Source organism: Phodopus roborovskii, unplaced genomic scaffold (assembly GCF_943737965.1).
Source record: "Phodopus roborovskii unplaced genomic scaffold, PHOROB, whole genome shotgun sequence".
In the NCBI taxonomy this organism is placed as follows: Eukaryota; Metazoa; Chordata; class Mammalia; order Rodentia; family Cricetidae; genus Phodopus; species Phodopus roborovskii.
In genome coordinates, this window is record NW_026126433.1 from 30,095,966 (window position 1) to 30,114,636 (window position 18,671).

General features: G+C 42.0%; 1 protein-coding gene across 2 annotated transcripts in view; it reads left to right on the forward strand.

Moving 5' to 3' along the window:
* Window positions 1-18,671, forward strand: part of Astn1 (astrotactin 1) — a 304,509-nt gene that overhangs the window by 140,894 nt on the left and 144,944 nt on the right. Inside the window, exons 3-7 of one of the 2 annotated variants that reach the window (XM_051186059.1) lie at window positions 6,240-6,633; window positions 8,507-8,653; window positions 9,625-9,732; window positions 13,940-14,089; window positions 15,062-15,253. In XM_051186059.1, the coding sequence (XP_051042016.1) occupies window positions 6,240-6,633; window positions 8,507-8,653; window positions 9,625-9,732; window positions 13,940-14,089; window positions 15,062-15,253 (991 nt within the window). The remainder of the gene's footprint in view (window positions 1-6,239; window positions 6,634-8,506; window positions 8,654-9,624; window positions 9,733-13,939; window positions 14,090-15,061; window positions 15,254-18,671) is intronic. The other variant, XM_051186060.1, reaches the window with a different exon arrangement.

Here is an 18,671-nt window from a genome sequence, read left to right on the forward strand (position 1 = left end):
TGTCTACCTATGTGTTTGATTATATCTATTTTATGTATCTATCTACCATCTATCATTATAATTTGTCATCTATAATTTATTTGTCTTTCATCTAACTATTACAACCAGTCATCTGTTTGTCTGTCATCTGTGCCATTCATTCTTTATCCCAGGAACTCTGATAATGGGTTGGAATGTCACTAGATGGCCCATACATTTGCCAAGTTTTCTTGTCTTTGTTGAGTTCCTAGAAAAGTCAAAGGTAGATCAGATATGGGTTATTGTTGTCATATAAAAGCCTTATTCTTGATCTTCAGTCGTTGTTAAGAAAAATCAGGAGACTAAATGTGCCTATTTAATTCTTATTTTTTTTATCACTTTAATTCCTTTAGGGATGTGATTTGAATTCTGTGTGTCCACTTGCCTTGAGGGATAATTAATGATGTCTCAGATTCACTCTTCTGTTACTCCTCCACTGAGCTTTGAAATGCTAGCTGATTGATTGGCTACAGTCTCTTGACAGATGGTCACTAGAAACAAAATCTCAGCTTTTCCACTTTTCTGCCAATAGTTCACACAGGCCAGGTGATGCCCTAAAACTTCTGTGACATTTACTAAATACAGACACTTTTTTCTATGATTTATTGATCCTGTGACACTGATCAGGGAAAGGCTTCGCCGGCCCCCCAGGTTACTAAGAGCCTCACTTACTGTACAACATATCTTTACCTATTGCTGCTCCTTTCATTCTAAAACACATCAGCTGTTTTAATACCAACAATCAGCCTGACTTTCTTTTATGCTTGCCTTTACTTTTGTTAGCTTGATTTTGTTCCCTAACTAAAATGTAAACTCCATTAGATTAGGAGCCCTACCTGTATTATTTCTTTAACAGTAATAACAGAAACTACTAGAAACACACATCCCCAAAGCAGGTATGGCAAGCATTCATTGAATAGCTTAATGACAAATAAATGACTCACATAAGTTGTCGGCTTGTATGAATTTAGCTTGTAGGCACATAGATGTCTATATTGCAATGTACTCAAAGTTGATGAGCTTTGTCCTCCTCCTCTATTGTGCTTTCTCTCTCTCTCTCTCTCTCTCTCTCTCTATATATATATATATATATATATATATATATATATATATATATATATATCCTTTTCTCTACTTGTGCCTTTGTTCTACAAGTAGTTATTGACTTTCTGCTTTATGCCAGGTACTAAAATCAACTTTGGAGCTATAAGAAATACATCAGACACAATCACTTTCATTAAGTCTATACTCTTTTAGAAGATATGGAAAGGCCAGTCAAAGGCAACAGCACTTGTGGTTAGTGTGAAAAGGTCTATAGGCAGAGCACTGAGGCATGAGAGGAGTCCATGTAAGCCAAGATGCAGAACTGACTTTGGTCAACTAAGGTGGGAAGCATAACCCAAGACCTAGGCTGAGGATCTTGTGGTTAAAGTAGGGGGTTAGGATTAACTCAAAAAGGAGAGCTGACTAAAATTTTTCTGACCCACTGTTACATATATTTTATAAAATATACAAATTATCTGACAAACTTCATGTTTGTGACTCAGGTGAGTATCATAAATGTCAATTTCACAATAAAATAAAGTTTTTTCATTTGTTTGATCTCTATTAAAGCCAGTAGAAATGATTTATTGATTTTTTTTTTAAAAAATGTGTTTTAAAATGCCACTTTTTTTTGCAAGGTATTTGTAAATAGATGTGGAGTCCTCACATAGTTCCAGTACAATTGTATTTACAAAATGTTAACTGTTTTGAGAAAAAATCAATAAGATAATCAGAAAACATATACAAAGATAATAAAGAGCAAAATAATGCCATACCATGAAGTCAGTTGTTACTAATTTTTAATGGTCACCGTCTACATTGTTCATCACCTGAATATAGATACATCTTCAGGTTTTGTTTTGGGTTTTCAACGCCATAAAACCTGAAGCTAATGAAAATACACTCTGAACAGGGTGATGGAGTCCTGAAACACAAAGCTAGCCAAGGCTTGCCACTATGCCTATAATTTTCCTGAAGCCAGGTTGGGCAGTGTGTTCTTGCCCAGACTTCGGGTAGAAGTCTATCTGGATTCAGATGCCAGAGGGAGTTTTTTTCTCAGAATAAACTTTCATTTGCAAGAAAATAATAACCTTCATCTTGCCTTTCTTCTTCATTTGGTTAGCAGGCAATTCCCCAGATACCCTTGACCTAAGGTCCAGGCCATTTTCATATGCCACCTCTTTTAGAGACTTTGAAAAAATACCTTAAAACATTCGTGACCCTCAGGTGTAAACTATTCTATGAAGGCAGGAGAGTTAAAAAAAAAATGGATATTCCAATAAACTGGGCTTATATGAGAATATAATTGTAACTGAATATGTCAGTGAACTTACAAGTTCTCGTGGTAGGACAGTTTATTTAGATTTCTAGACATACACCTTACTCTAATATAACAATGAGTTCTCTTTATTATGAAAGGGGCTTTGCACTTCTACTTCATAACTGATCATTGAATAGGGCATGCAAGTACTTCAGGAGAATTTATACATAGTGAGCTTATTATTATCACAAAGTCTCATTATTAGGTAACATTACATAAATTTGTATAACATTACATCTCGCATATTATTGTTTACATAATACTACACAATAAATTAGTAAGTCTCAGCAAAGTGTTGTGATTCTTGTTACCAGTTTTAGTTATGAAACCAAAGAAAGCAGGGAAGAACTTGAGGCCTGAGCATTCTATCTCCTATGCCTGGGGCTAATTACCCCTGATGGCTGGAGCTCATTCCTGGTAACTGGTTACTAGAGAGCTGAGGTCATCAGGAGTCACTGCCTCTCATCAGAGGAAATATTTCCCTGAAGCAGGACTAGAGACACAAAATAGACAAGTTGAGGCAAAAAAAAAAAAAAAAAACAAAACAAAAAAACTTGTATTCTAGCATTCTATATGTTGTATGTTTTAGAGAAACAAACATAAGACATCTTTGATTAAATGTCTGGACTCTAATATATAAGTTAATTGTGCATGAACCTAACAAATGGCCTCATGAAAAGTGTAGTGAGAAGATCCAGCATCAGCCACTCAGCTCTACCAATGATTTCACTTCTCTAGACTTTGGCTTGCTCATCAGAAGAAGGGGTCAAATCTAGAGATTTTCAATGGGTCGCTAAAGCTCAAAGACAACATATATTTCTTTGTTAAAATTCAGCCAAATTTGAGGATCTAACAGCATCTTGCTGGCATGTAGTGGTACGTGCTATGAATAATCTTATTTACACATGGAGAAAAGAAAATGTGAGAGAGTTGGGTTTTGGGTTTTCTCTGTTTGTTTGTGTTCCTACGAACTAATTGTGGATCTGAGTTCTTGGTAGTTGCTTGAGAAACAGTCCTTTGTGATAATGCTCCTCTGATCTCTGGTCAGCTAGACATGGACTTTGGCTAGATTCTTTCTTTCAATTTGGTGAGGATGGATCTAGGTACAGGCATCCACATGTTCCCATTCTGTCTTTTCAATTTGTGAGGAGTCAGAGAGAGCTTAAGTGTCTATGGGCAAAGCTCATTATGGTAATGAAGTCTAGTAGTGGTCTATAAGCTCTGGGGCTGCAATCTGGGAAGATGGACTCGATAGAGATAGATCACTAGACAAAGTGACTGCTGCACAAGTGTAAGGACCCGAGTTAATCCCCAGCACCCACATAATGTTCAGGTACTATGGTTCTCTATGGTGAGATTCTATAGCCCAACCCAGCATAGGTCAGGGCACAGACAGGGGGGTAGTGGGGGGTAGCTGGCCAGACTGTCTAGCAGAAACAGGAGCTTCAAGTCCAGTGACAGACCCTATATCAAAAATAAGATGACTACCAATAAAGGAAGACACCCAACATTGACTTCTGGCCTCTGTACATGCATACCCACTGTGCATATGCCCTGTACCCCCATACAAAGAATGTGGGCTCTGGATTAGTCACTGGGGCTCCATTCCAGTCTTTCTAATCATATATTGTGTGACCTTGAACAAATTATTTGACCTGCATGCCTCATGTTTTTTCAAACAATAGTGTCAAATCTGCCTCTCAGAGTTAAAACTGTAGAGTATTTTGAACAACTGATACATAGCAAACACCCATTAATGAACTGCTGCTATTGTTTTATTATTGTGTGATATGGGCAATGAATCTATGGGCTGGATTTTACTGTAACCCTGTTGTGACCATCTGTATGCATAATTAGTAAGGAAGGGTGGAGGGGCTCCTAAGGAACCCTGTGTGAGTGAGAAAGATGGTGTTTAAACCATTCCTCAGGGATTGATGTTTATGTCGCTCTTACAGCTCTTTAGGGAATAAAATTACCTCTGGCTTTCAGTGGCCTAATTCAATGTCTGACAACTTCTCTCGGTCGGGAAGTTATTCCTTCTGTGTGGCTTAATTACTTATTGTTACAGCTTCAGTTTGGGGTGAGAGAAAGGATAGCCCATCTGACTGTGCCACGAAGATGATTGACAGCTCTAGTAAAAGCTACTGGGTCATACACAGATGCTTACTGTCAGTGGATTATTTCAGAGCTTGGTTCTATACAGTTGAAGTCAGTGTCCTCTAGGCAGGGTTCTGCTCTGCTTGTCTGAGAGTCCTTAGTATGGACTGCAGAGGAGGTAGCAATTAGGAGGATCTAGAATACTTGCTTCTGTACTTCTAACATGTGCAACCAGAGCATGTTTACTCTCTGAGTATTTGCATGAGAGCTCACACCAGAATGCATCCTCAAGACAAAGTGAGAAAATTTTGAAAATCAGAAAGTTATGTCCCCAGAAAGCCTTGTGGCTTGGTCTGTAACTTAGCAGCTGATTCTTCCATGCATATCTTCCTCCTCATGTGGCCTGTTTGAACATGGTAGTGAGTATGTATGTGTGCTTGTTTGCATATATGTGTGCAGATGGCAGGAAATGGAGGATAGCCAGGAAGATTTACTGGGAGACTGTATTCATACATCCAGAACATAATCATTGTGAAACTAGAAATAAAGGGGGGACTTTTAATTTCTTTGGGGAAATATTATATTCTCAAGCCATATTCACATGGGTGGGCCCTGTGGGAAATGATAGGGACTTTTTAGCTCTATCATATACAGTAGGATGGCAGTGACTAGAGCCAAGGTCAGGAGGAGGATCCTTTGGCACACCTTGACCTAATGAAGTAGATTTGAAGGGTTATCAACCTAAATAAAGGGGCGAGCTTGACTGGGTACCAGAAGGTTTATACCTGCAGAGTCCTGTGAGGAGAGAGACTGGGAAGCTCCCTTCACCTCTCCAAACTCCATCTTGGGTTTGTCACCATGGCAAGCTTGTTCAGCCTCACTGAGCATGGTATCCTCATCTCCAGCAGATAGTTAATGCTGTCCTGATTTGCTGTCTTGGGATTTTTGAAGGTTCATCAAGAAATTCCTCCACCCACCTGACTCTAGGATATGATGCCAGCTCCTTCCCCCATGGTAACAAAATCAAAATGTGTTCCTGTCATGTGCAGAACAGCAGATTTCTTCCCACAGTTGGTGCCCAACTCTGATGGATGTAAATGTGTTGATGGTTTACCCTGGGTGCCAGTTATTCTGGGGGAGACAGTTAAGGTCACTCTGAGCAAAGTCTTGGTGGTGTGTGATGTATTGTGCTGCACACTTCACATCGTTACTTAGCCTAATTCTTAGCACAACCACAAACAGCCTAGTGGCAACTTCTCCATTGTATAGACAAGAAATCTGAGATTTAGAGTTCATAGGACTCATTGATTCATGACTTCAGTATTAGGATCCATCTAAGATTGATTGTTTTGATAGGAGATTAAATTCAATGCCACCCCATGCTGGCCACTAAAAAGAAAGCCCCAAATCAGCTTTATGATTAGCACATTTACCTTAAACACAAACCAGTTTCCCCACTTCTGCAACTGAAAACCCCAAATCTCAATCTTCCCCAGCCTCTCTCAAATATTTGCTAAGCCAGAAGCAACTAGATTCCTTGAAACAATGCCCTAACCACACCATTTCATTTTTCTCCCTTGTTAAACACCAGTGTCAGGAGAGTGTCTCTTGGTTGCTGAGTAATGCTTACTCTAAGGGCTCAGTACATTTGATTGCATGAACTAATGAGTGAGTGATGAATGGAATTAGCAGATGGAGCAATGACCCTGTAGAGTGCCTACATTTCTTTGTGCAAATACCTGATGTCCTGTCTTTCCAGGGTGGCATGATTGCTCTGCTGCTATCCATCTTGTGCCTGGTGATGATCCTGTACACTCGCAGGCGCTGGTGCAAACGTCGCCGGGTACCCCAGCCCCAGAAGAGTGCCAGTGCAGAGGCAGCCAATGAGATTCACTACATTCCATCTGTGCTGATTGGCGGCCATGGGCGAGAAAGCTTACGCAATGCCCGTGTGCAGGGCCACAACTCCAGTGGCACCCTGAGCATCCGGGAGACACCCATCCTGGATGGCTATGAGTATGACATCACAGACCTGCGTCACCACCTGCAGAGGGAGTGCATGAATGGAGGGGAGGACTTTGCCAGTCAGGTCACACGCACTTTGGACTCCCTACAGGGCTGCAATGAGAAGTCTGGGATGGACCTCACACCAGGTAGGAATGGGAGAAGGGATGAGCCCATTTAGTCCTTGCTCAGAGAGCCAAAGAGTAGGTAGGAGTAGCTAACCAACAGCTGTTATATAGCAAAATGTACTGATGACTTTCCTCGGGTGGGCAAAATAACATGTTTCATGGACTCCACCCCAGCTGAGACGCTATTAGCAGTTAATAGCTTCTGGGAGAAGAAGAGCCAGTTTTCTTCATGAATGTGAACACTGGTAGGTTGCCTGTGCTCCTGTGGACAGTCCTATACCCACCTACATGCAGGCAAGGACCAACTGGACTTAGTGGGATACAAAAACTCTATTAAGAGGATGTTAAGTTACAATGGCATTACATGTGGGCAAGTTTATAGGAAGGAGTAAGAATGGGACATGAGGGTGGTGGGTCTCATCAAAATACTTTGTATACATTAACAACATTCTTAGACTGAATGAAAAAACAACCCTTAACCTATTTTCTTAGATAACTGTATTGGTTTTCTAATCCATAAAATAAAAAGCATAGTATTAGTATAAGTTGGATCTACTTCCACCCAGCACTGGGAGCAGAATGATCCTTGTATGTATAGTAAAAGTGCATTAGAACCTTTCAGTGTATATTAGGAAGCCCCCTAGAAAGTGAGGTAATAGAATGGGAAACCATCCTGGCTTGACATCTTTGTATATCACATATTTGCGCAGGCAACTTAATTCTTTAGTGACGTGGAGGATCCTTAGCTAACCATTTTTGTTGTTGTTTGGTTGGAGGTTTTTTGTTTTGTTTTGTTGTTTTTCTCTCTGCCTCCTAAGATGTGGGCCTTGAGTCTTCTAAATACATTAGCTGGTCTCACCTTCAATGATCTCCATACAGGATGCATTTTTTTTCTTTCAAAGAAAATGGAAGAATGCAATCAAAGCATCAGATCTTAGATGCTAGATCTGTCAATGGAGACAGTGGATAGAAGAGCCCTGGCCCTAATCAGACAGAACAAGATCAGGGTCAAAAACATGCAGAGAGGGAGGAACTGTTCTTTTATGATAGCTCACCTCTCTCTCTTTCAAACTGCTATGAATAAGTACATCTTGAAAGGAAGTACCTCAACAGTGGTCCTTCAAGGAAGGCACTGTCCAGTACCTTCTTCTTTGAGGAAGACACATCTGATACTGCACACTGCTAAAGATGCACAGACTCTGGGTGAAGCTGCAAAGGTTAAAATCACATAGTGGGAAACAGAAGTTCTATTTATCTAGAAGATGACCTTTATCAATAATCATTTCCTAGTAAGATTTAAAGTCTGAGAACTTCAGTGTCTGGGAACTTTGAAGTCTGAGAATAAGAAGGAGGATTCTTCTACATGTATCATATTCCCCACAGCTTTGGGCACAGTACCAAGGCCATGGAATAGACATAGTGTACTAGGGGGTTCAAACCCAAACTCCTTTAGGGAACAGACAGATCACACAAACCCATGCAATAGCTAGAGTTCAGTCAACAGGGGATGGTGAAGACCGTGACGAAAGAGAGGCCACCTTCTGTCTGAAAGCACATAGATTCTATTTCTGCTAAAACCCTGTACTGGCCAGAAGGAAAAAAAAACCCATTCTGCATTTAGCCAAAGGCTGGCAGGCAGTGACATTATCAATACAGAATTAGCTAAATTGGATTTTCAATTGTAATCCTCTTACTTCACTCCTGCTCTAACATTGTAGCCCCTAGAAAGCAGAAAGGAGCATCCTAGCTTCCACCAACCTCTCACTTTGCGTGTCCCTCATTTCAATGCCCTGGATCCACCTACTCAGCCCTTGTAGATTTTCTCGCTCTCCTTCATGTTTTGCCTGTTCTCTGAAGATTTTTTTCTTCTTTGTCTTGACTTTTCCTTATTTAGGAAGTGACAATGCCAAGCTGTCCCTAATGAACAAGTATAAAGATAACATCATAGCCACAAGCCCCGTGGATTCCAACCACCAGCAAGCCACTCTACTCTCCCACACATCCAGCAGCCAGAGAAAGAGGATCAACAACAAAGCAAGAGGTAGCCATGTCTAGTTCTAAGTCTCCAAGATGGCTTCCAGAATGTGGGTAGTGGCAGAGTCATTAAACCAACTACACATACTGTCATACACAGCTGCAATGGGAGGACAGATAAAAGCTACTTGCCCCAAAATGTAAGAGTGAAAACCTTCTTTTGATTAAGTACATTCATGGATGGGAATAGTTCCTAGGAATTAATTGAACAAGTGTGCAAAGATGTTTGCAAGTGGCTGTTTATCACATTTAAACAGGCTACAAATTGGAAATGGTTCAGATGCCCACCAACAGGGAATTGGTTAACTATCTGGCACATCTGCCTAATGTCCAGTGACTTAGCATGCGGTCATTTAAAACGATCGTATAGATCTTTATTTGTTAATATGGAAAGTTGCCTGCCCATCTATTCAATTGGGAAAATGAGGTTATAATGAAGGTATGGCACAATTCCATTTTAAAGGGAGATTAAAAACCCTTTACCTGTTTCAGTATCAGAAAAGGACAGAGGGTATATACATCAAATGACCAAAGAATTTGCCTGAGCTTTAGTGAGCTTGAAGGACATGTCACTTGCGTATATGACTTATTACTTATTCTTTTTGTATATATTCTAGAATCAGTAAAAACTTAGAAATTTAATGTCTTGCCTGCTCTGACATAATTCTGGTCTCCTATTAACCAGAATGGAACATTTCCCTTTCTTTCTTTTCCACTCTTGACCTCTGGAAGTCCTTTCTGACAAGCAGATGTCAGATGAGTCTCTCATCATGGAGCCATGTTCTGTGGAGATTGGAGTATTATCAATTCTTGCTTCCCCAACAAACCTAGACATTGAGAGGCCCTAGCCCCTCAACTACCTCTCTGACATTGTCCATCAGCCACTCTTATTTTTATTGATTTTCCAATTAGGCCCCAGCCTATGATTCTGCATCATGAAAAGTGAAAATACCTACTCTGGTTTTCTATTCATTTCAGCTGGTTCTGCCTTCTTGAACCCTGAAGGGGACTCTAGCACTGAGGCAGAAAATGATCCACAGTTGACCTTTTACACGGACCCCTCTAGGAGCCGGAGGCGCAGTAGAGGTAGGAATGATGGGAAGGTGGGTAAGCCTGGTGCAGGTGGGGAAGGCAGAGGCCACACAAGGTCTGTGCATTGGAGCCAACTTCACCAGGAAGAATGCTTGGATCTCAGCTGGTGCTTTCTCCCAGGAAGAAAGAAGAACCTAGCGTTCAGTGAGAGTGAGAATCGTCTCTCCCAGATAATGGCACTCTCAAACAAGTTTTCAAGTTGTTTGAAAGGCTGTTTCTTGGTCAGAAGACTCTCAATTCCTTCTGGAAGACTCAGCAGTTACATTTTGCTATTTGGGCAAATGAAGTGGATGAAGTTTGTTAAGTGAATACTATATGTACGCCTCATCAATTCAGCTGAATTCAACCTTGGGATTGAACTAGGCTGGGATAGCCAGGTGTAGCCAGTAAGGAATTACCTAGGAGCTGACAATACTTAGTTTTCTTTGGCCTTTAAGTCTTTACTCAGTAGAATCTTGAGACCTATGCCTCCAGACCCCTCTTCTCCTGACACAGAAACTAAAATTGTTCTTTGCATTGACACACCTATGCTTCCATGTAGCCTCTGTGTGTACTGCTGCGGGCTCATCCTTAGTGACTTCAGTTATGACTTCTGGTGCTGTAGGTATAGCTGTCCACAACTTTTCTGGTATTACCATGCCTCTGAGGGAGCTAGCTCTACAGCCAAACATGGGCTTCATCATCAACTCACTGTGTGGTGTTGTGTAAGGACACAGCTCCTCTGAGCATCAGTTCTCACACATATTGAATGACTTACTAATAACTCATACACATGGCTTCAACTCATACACATGGCTTCTGTGAGGATTACATCTTTTATTTATTTTGGCAATGGGTAAAATATATGAAATCACCATTGCTGTTCTCAGATCTTTCCAATTATAGTCTACAGTGTTTACAGAACTGCATCTTGGAATCTGTTGAACAGACTCCCCTTGAGATAGTGTGGAGGACATATGAATGGCACCAACTGTCCATTTTGTGTGGATAGAACTCAGTACCAATACCTAACCAGTAGTTTTCAGAACATGCACATGTTGGCTGAGTCCTACCTCTATTCAAATTCTCTTTACACAGAATTCATTCTTCCCAGAAACAGCAAGGCAGAAGGCATTTCATTCCGTATTCCACTGTTTGTAGGCTTTCCCAGTCTGTAGCATTTTAATTTTTCTTGCCATTGTGTTTTTTTTTTCTGAAGAGCCAGTGGGGCTCTTCATTGTCTAACTGTAAATGTTTCCTTTTTCCTGAAGTGAGAATGTGGATGACAGCATCCCCCCCACTCCCTTCATCCTCAAAACATTTTATAGAACACATACCCAAACTAGGTTATATCAAAGCAGGTTGTATCTTGCTTTAATAAAGTCTTATTTGAGAAAACCCTTGGTAATGAGTTAGTTGCTTTACAACATAAAATGATTTGTTTCTTTAAATCTAAGCCCCTGTAATGCATCAACTGTCTACTGCTATTAACTAAACTGTAAGTGGCTCAGGGGTGGAGCATTCCTAATTACTTTTTCAAAGTGCCTACTAAAGAGTTTTGCCTATAATATATGTGTGTAAATGTCTGCTTAATTGGACTGGATACATCAATCAGACCAGCGACAACATCTTATAACCTACCTCCTATGGGTCAGCCTCTATGATAGGTAGTGGAAACATGAAAACATGACACAATGATAAGGCTTCATCTAATAATATAAATAAATAAAATGAGTACTCAGAAGCGATAACACTTAATTCTACATGGCAGCAATAGGAGGTAATAAAGAAGAATTAGAACTGAAATATAGGCAATGCATAGAATGTCTTGAAAAAGAAGTCTTAGTTAGGAACATTGCAGTAGAAGAATGTAGTATATAAAAGGCTCTGAGGACTCAAAGAAATGTGGTTGTCAAGGAAGTGAGGGAGATGGCAGCTCTGGCCAGGATATAAACATAAACATGTAGGGAAGGTGGGGGGGGGGAGCCAGAGAATAAGCTAAGGACCAAAGCAAAAACCTGCCATGCTATTGCAATTGCACTTGCTTCTGTAAATAAATAGGAAACCATTGGAAAATTTGAAGGCAGGCAGGGATGCTGGATTGTGGGTTGATGATGCACACAGAGGAAAGAGACAAAAATATTGGTTTCAACTTATTGCAATCACAGGAGAGAAGAGGCAAGTGCCTGCAAACAGCGGTGACATTGTGTGATAAGAGCTGTAACAGCAGGGTGCGCTGAGGGCTAGAGAAAGGAGGACTAGTGAGAATCTGCTCTTGAAGGTTTCAGGGAAGTGTTTTCAGGAAGCTATTGTTTGAGCTGAGTCTTGAAGAGTAGGTGTGGACCAGGGTGACAAGGTGACAAAATGGCCTTCTGTGAAGGAGGAGATAATATGTGCAAAATCCCTGGCATGGAAGGGATGGTCTAGTGAGAAAGCCAAAAAGTAGTTCACTACAGTAAAGTCCAGGCTGCATTTTTGTGGGTTGTATCAGGAAGAAAGCTAAAAGATCAGCAGAATCCAGGAAGATGTGACACAGTTGTGATTGCAAAAGGTCTTGGATCTGCTGTGTTATCTCAGTTGTACTATGTGGAGGTCTCCTCTTGAGGAAGTATAGATGCTAGCTGAGAGCCAGGGGGTTGCATCTGTGAGTGTGACAGAAGTACTACCAGAGTCCTAATATAAGACAAGGGAATGGAGGTGAAATAAGGGGAAAAAATGAAGCACACACACAATTAAAGGTCTTGGTGGTAAGAAAGTGTGTCTTGAGAACTTAGAGAGAGCTGGACATAATGGAGTTGTTTGAATTAAGAAACTATCCAATGACAGAGACATATCCCAAACAATGGAACTAGGACAGGAAGCTGGGCTTTGAGAAAGGTGACAGGTGTAGTTTGGGGTGTGTGGTATTTTGGAGCCAGAAGGTATTCTGTTGGTGGGTCTGCTACCTAGGTTGGACTAGGTGGATCTGTAAGTGTGAGGAAATGGTTATCAGTGTTGTAACGATGCCAGTGAGAATAGTACCTCTCCAACTTGTAAAGGTCAGAGGCTATGGGCAGCCTCTGCATCTCATCTTCCCTCCTAACAGCCCCCCCAAACACACACACACACACAGTCACCCAAGAGACCCTACATACTGATGTGGGTGGTTGCAGGCCCCAAACTCATCCCTCTGTTTCCCAAGAGCAGCAGTTCCCAACGCACTGTCCTTAATAGATACTTGGCTCTGACTACACTCTGCAGCCTTTTATGACAGCTGCTTCATGATGCCTCGATTGTTATTCAATGATGTGAGCCATGTAGAACTCTGAGCACAGGCACCTGACACATAATGACCATTTCACAAGTGTGGGCTGTCACAATTAGGGCCATCTCTTTGAGACTTATTTCCCTCTTCTGCAAAGTAGATAGTCACTCTGCAGGCTCACAGGTGTGTATTATGAGCAGACAAGTATTTAAAAGGAAATAATATACAGAGATGTTTAGCAGTTTGTCCTCCAATAACTGGACTTACATTACTATTAATAATAAATATTAACATGAATAAGAAAATTCCAGAGCTATACATTCCATTGCCTTGCTTTCTCACCCTCCCACGTGTATCCTGCCTCCAAGTGAAAGATCCCTCTGCTTCCCACCACTTCATCCAAAAGCAACAGAAAATTCAGCTCCACCAAATGAGCACAACAAGCTCTTCCTTTACAGTTCACTCCAGTGGTGTATGGACTGAGAGGAGGATTCTGGTGTGACAGCATCATTTGCTCACCCATAGATCAGGTGCAAGCTCTTCTAGTTGGGGAAGCTCCTCCTGGAAGCCTTGGTTTACACTGTGGGAGCATGGCCTTAGAGTAACCTCTGTGAACAGACGTGGGACTGCATTGCAGGGATGAAACAATTTTGCTTCCAAGAGTTTGGAACTCAGCTAGGGAAGGAGAGGAGACATGCCCCCTTTGTGACCTCTTGTGACCCTGACCCAGTCAACTCGCAGAGAATCTGCACTCATCTAATCACTACTGACCTGGAGGGCCACCAACTGGTCAAGTTCACTTCCACTTCAACAGGTGATGTCCCCAGTGAATCTTCCTGAGGTCACATAGTAGAGATGTGTTCTGATAGTTGTGGGTTAGGTTTGTCAGACACCTCCCTTGTTTGCCAGCAGAAGGCCGAGTTGGATGGTCAGTGCCTGGATTTTTACCACCATGTCTTGTTTTTGTCTTGCTTTCAGTGGGCTCTCCCCGAAGTCCTGTGAATAAGACCACCCTGACCTTGATCAGCATCACCAGCTGTGTGATTGGCCTTGTGTGCTCCTCTCATGTCAGCTGCCCTCTTGTTGTCAAAATCACCCTACATGTCCCTGAGCACCTGATTGCTGATGGTGAGCTCCTTCTGCCAAGAATGTGACTGCTTCTTCAGAAATAGGCGGTTTTCAGTCTGGGCAAGAGACACAAAAACAAGGGTCACTCTCATGGTGAGGAGGGATATGCCCCAAAAAGAAAGAAGGAGGTTACAGTTAGATTGTCCACAGATGACCTAAGAAATGGGGCTATTAACAAACTGAATGGGTCATCTCCATTTCTCTATGACCATCCTCTGTCTGTAAACAGAGAAATGCAAAACACACTGGCTACAGAAGGAGTAGACATCACAGCCCTTTAGTGTTTAAGGAAGGAAAAGCTAAATGGGGCGGTAGAGGTGTTTAACGACCAGCCATGCTTTGGCTTGCCCAGATGAGAGATTACTAACTGCATTAACTTGCTAATAAACCTAGACCTTAAAAGCAATGAATGACTTTCATATAGGAGAACCCCAATATATTGAGGGAGTACCATAGGTTCAGAGAGTTCTGAATCATTTAAGCGCATAGCACCTAATTGACTTGTTAAAGTCTGTCCTTTGGGTTGCTGCAAGGCTGGAAACAGGTGGGAAACGTTCACAGCATTAGAGGACCTGCTATTTCATGGCAAGCAAAGGCAGGCAATGGGTCCCTGTTACCTGACCCAGTGCCAACACCTTGTGGCTAGGTCTGATGGAGCCATACCATGGTCACCACAAAGCCATTCTGTCCCTCTATTCCCTTAGGAACATTCCAGCAATATGGGATGAGGCATGGCAGTAGGCAATGATAAAGCTGGAAGTTTTAATGTCCCTGGTTTAACAGCAGTCATTGAGTCATTGTGATGGCAGAACCTCCATCTGACAATCCATAGGGCTAGTACTAATGGTAGGCTAGGACTGGTGAGTGTAATGGTCCTGGATTAGGATGTGCTCTGTCTCTGGTGGCTTGTGCCCATGTGTTGTGTGTGCAAGTTTGCATCTGCTGACATGTTTCTTCTCTGTCACCCTGTAGGGAGTCGCTTCATTCTCCTGGAGGGGAGCCAGCTGGATGCCAGTGACTGGCTGAATCCGGCCCAAGTGATTCTCTTCTCTCAACAGAACTCCAGTGGGCCCTGGGCCATGGACCTCTGTGCCCGGCGGCTCCTGGACCCTTGTGAACACCAATGTGACCCCGAAACTGGTAGGCGGGAGCACCGGGAAGCGGGTAACTGTCAGAGAGAGCATGCCTTTTGCAATCACTCACTTGAAATTCAGACCATTTCTCCCAACTCCACTCTCCCCTTTCCATTTCAAGCATAGACCACCTATGGATATCACCATGTGGGTGAACCACTGGGCATAAAGACATGTAATAGTTTGGCAGGAGCCTACATCATGTCTCACTACTAGGGCTAGCCATTTGATACTTGTTTATTCGTGTTTATCATAAAGTATAGTATAGAAGAAAATAATAATTATCTATATTTCTGTTTCCTAGACAAATTGCTTCAAGACTTTTCATGCCCTTTCTTTCTATCGATAGCTTTTGCATATTTTCCTTTAAAAGGATTTCGTGGTAGGATAGGAAGTCTAGTTGAGTTTTCCTGAATTTGTTTCCTTGATACCCTAGCATAAGAATTTTCCATAATCATAATTCTCAGTACCATTTTCATGGCTATTTGTAGCTGCATTCTACATCTATATCATAGCTCATTTAAACAGTCACTATTTTAAAAATCAGAAGGCTCTATTTTTTTATGTTATTTAAACAAACTGTTCCACAAAGAAATGCAGGGCCCTTGGGAATTCATTTTTCTTACAATGAATCTCAGAGATGGATCACCTCACAAAGGCTGTAGACATGTTTAAGTGTGTTATTCTACACAGCAAGACGAGGGTAGTTCTGAGTAAGGCCCAGATTCAGGTGCCATGAAGTAGGGTTGCTGCCTTACCCTGGAATTGCATGCTCAGGAGCCCGGGTCTCTATACCAGATAGATGCATATTTTGTGGCAGGAAAGGTGTTTGCTTTTCTTGTTAATATGTCAGAATATCTACCAGAAACAACTTAGAGGAGGAAGGATCTATGTTAACTCTTGGTTGAAGGAAACAGTCCATCATAGAAGGGAAGGCATGGTATATGGGTTTTTACCTGTGATGGTGGGAGGTAGTGGAAAGGCTTATTACATATTTATAGACCAGGAGGCAGATGGCTCTAGCTGTCAGTGTGCCTAACACAGAACCTTAAACCTTATCTCTACTCCTATTGCCCTACACCTGCCAGCTAAAGCTCATGTCTGAAAGTTTCCACAGCCTTCCAGTGCCACCAGCTGGGGACCAAGTATTCAAACAGACAATTTCACAACAAGCCATAAGAAGTTCACATATAGTAGCCTCCTCTGCAAAAAGGCCATTTTCAGGAGCTAGAATGTCATAGGTGGAATCTTCCTGGAGAAGTAGTGTGATACTATAGAATAGTAAAAGAGTCGTGAACCAAATCCTCAAGATTTTGTCTATCTTGTGTAAACTCTAGAGACAGAGGCAGGGTTTTCATCTTGATTACTCCACAGATGTGGCCTAATATACACAATGTGCATTTTGCTGTAATCCATTACTAAATCTCTTTGAGAAAGTAGCAGGTAACTGTGACATCTAAAGTTCATGTTCTTAGGTTTGAAACTTATTTTTACGTGGGCCCTTGACAGAGATTCTAGGTCCCCATATGGACGAGAAAGTACAGCACTTTCAACATCTGATGTCTAAGACAGTGCTTACTTGCCGTCCCTCCTACGCTGTCAGGCAAACACCAAACCAAACAGATGGGCTGTGCACCATGCCCAAAAGCTAGTGTGCTTGGAAGAAATTAAAAAGAGCTCATCTCAGAGGTGGGAACTCTCCATGTAGCAGAGCTGGTCTCTGGTACCCTTGTTCTCCAGCTGGTCAGGATTAGGAGGATTTGGGACAATCTTAGCTGTTAAACTCACTTCTGAGAGCAACAAGATCTCCAGAGGATCTCACATGCTTCCTTTTTGTCTTGAAAGAAAAAAGAGGGTCTACAATTACACATGGAAAAGGGGACTGGGTAATCTGCACTTGGGAGGGTGCCTTCTAACTTTACACAATGTTTGATTATCTGGGCCTGATTGGCCCAAAACCCCATGACTACCTATAAGGAGAGTTTGTCTTTAATATATCATGAAATCAGAAGAAATAAGGTTGTCAAAGGTATGCTCAGTAGAACACATTTGTTACTCAACTCTTTAGAAGGCAACTTGTACTGAGCATTCTTGTTGGGTATGCCAGGAAGCTGATTGTCTGTATAAAAGTCTTCCTGTTAGCTGAGCATTGGTTTTACACATCTTTAATACCAGCACTCAGGAGGCAGAGGCAGGGGGATCTCTGTGAGTTCAAAGCCAGCCTGGTCTACAGAGCTAGTTCCAGGACAGGCTCCAACGCAATACAGAGAAATGTCTCAAAACAAACAAACAAAGTCTTCCTGGCTACTCTTCAGCTACTTTCAGATGTCTAATTTCTAATCCTTCCAACAAAATGACTTTGGGAAACCCCTGCCTTGTAAATGGCTTCCTGGTATCAGTGATAACTAATGAATTTGCAACTGGAAAGTCATAGGGATACTAAAAATAAGAACCCAAGCCCCACAACAGAACTAAGGTACAACATCTTCATTTGGTGTAGCAGCTGAGAAATGATGCTGCGGAAACTTTCATTTTCATTAATGCTGGAACTGGACCCCTCCGCCTGTGCTGCTTCTCTCTGCACATGGGATGATGTGGTCATCCCCCACGCTCATCACTAAGAAACTTTATCGCCTCCCACACTCCATCCTAGAGCCTTTCTCCAAAGAACTGAGTGTGGGAATTGGCTTCAAGTCAAGTCGACGTTATTTTTTGCAATCCTCCAGCTAGCTTCCTTGGAAATGTCAGAGTGTTGGGACATGTGCTTTCCCAGCCGAGCTGAGGGGTCTGCCCATATGGATTCATAGGGCTGTGCAAATGCACTTGTGTATTTTTTTCACGCAGACACACATACCCGTAAACACACAAGCACACAAACACAGATGCTCAGGCACTGGGAAGGAGCCGCCTTTGGTGCCTGGAGCTTTCCTTAGGCAGCCTTCCTAAGTGTCCCAAAGCTAAGTGTGTATTTACACAATACCAGGTGTGTGGGAGAGAAACATGCACTCACTCCACCAGATGCCCACATCCTCCTTTCCACAATATGTATATGTGTGATATTGCATGGCAAAAGAAGGCATGATGGTATACAGAATGAAGGTTGCCTACCAGCTAGTGTACAAAAACAAGATTACCCTAGGTTATTTGGTGTCCCAATTCAATGACAATACTTCTCAAAAGTAGAAAGGAGAACAGGTCCAAGTACCATGATGAAAGAACAATTCATCAAGGTATTGTATACTTTGAAGATGAAGGATGAGTCATGAACCAGGCATACAGGCAACCTTTAGTAGGGGGGGCGGAGAGGCAAGGAAGCAGATTCTCACTTATAGCCTGTAGAAAGGAGCCTAACTCTGTAGAGACTTAGTCTATAGGCACTTTGATCTTAGCCCCATAGAACCCATATTGGTCTCCTCTGGCCTATAAATGCATGATACAATGAATCAATA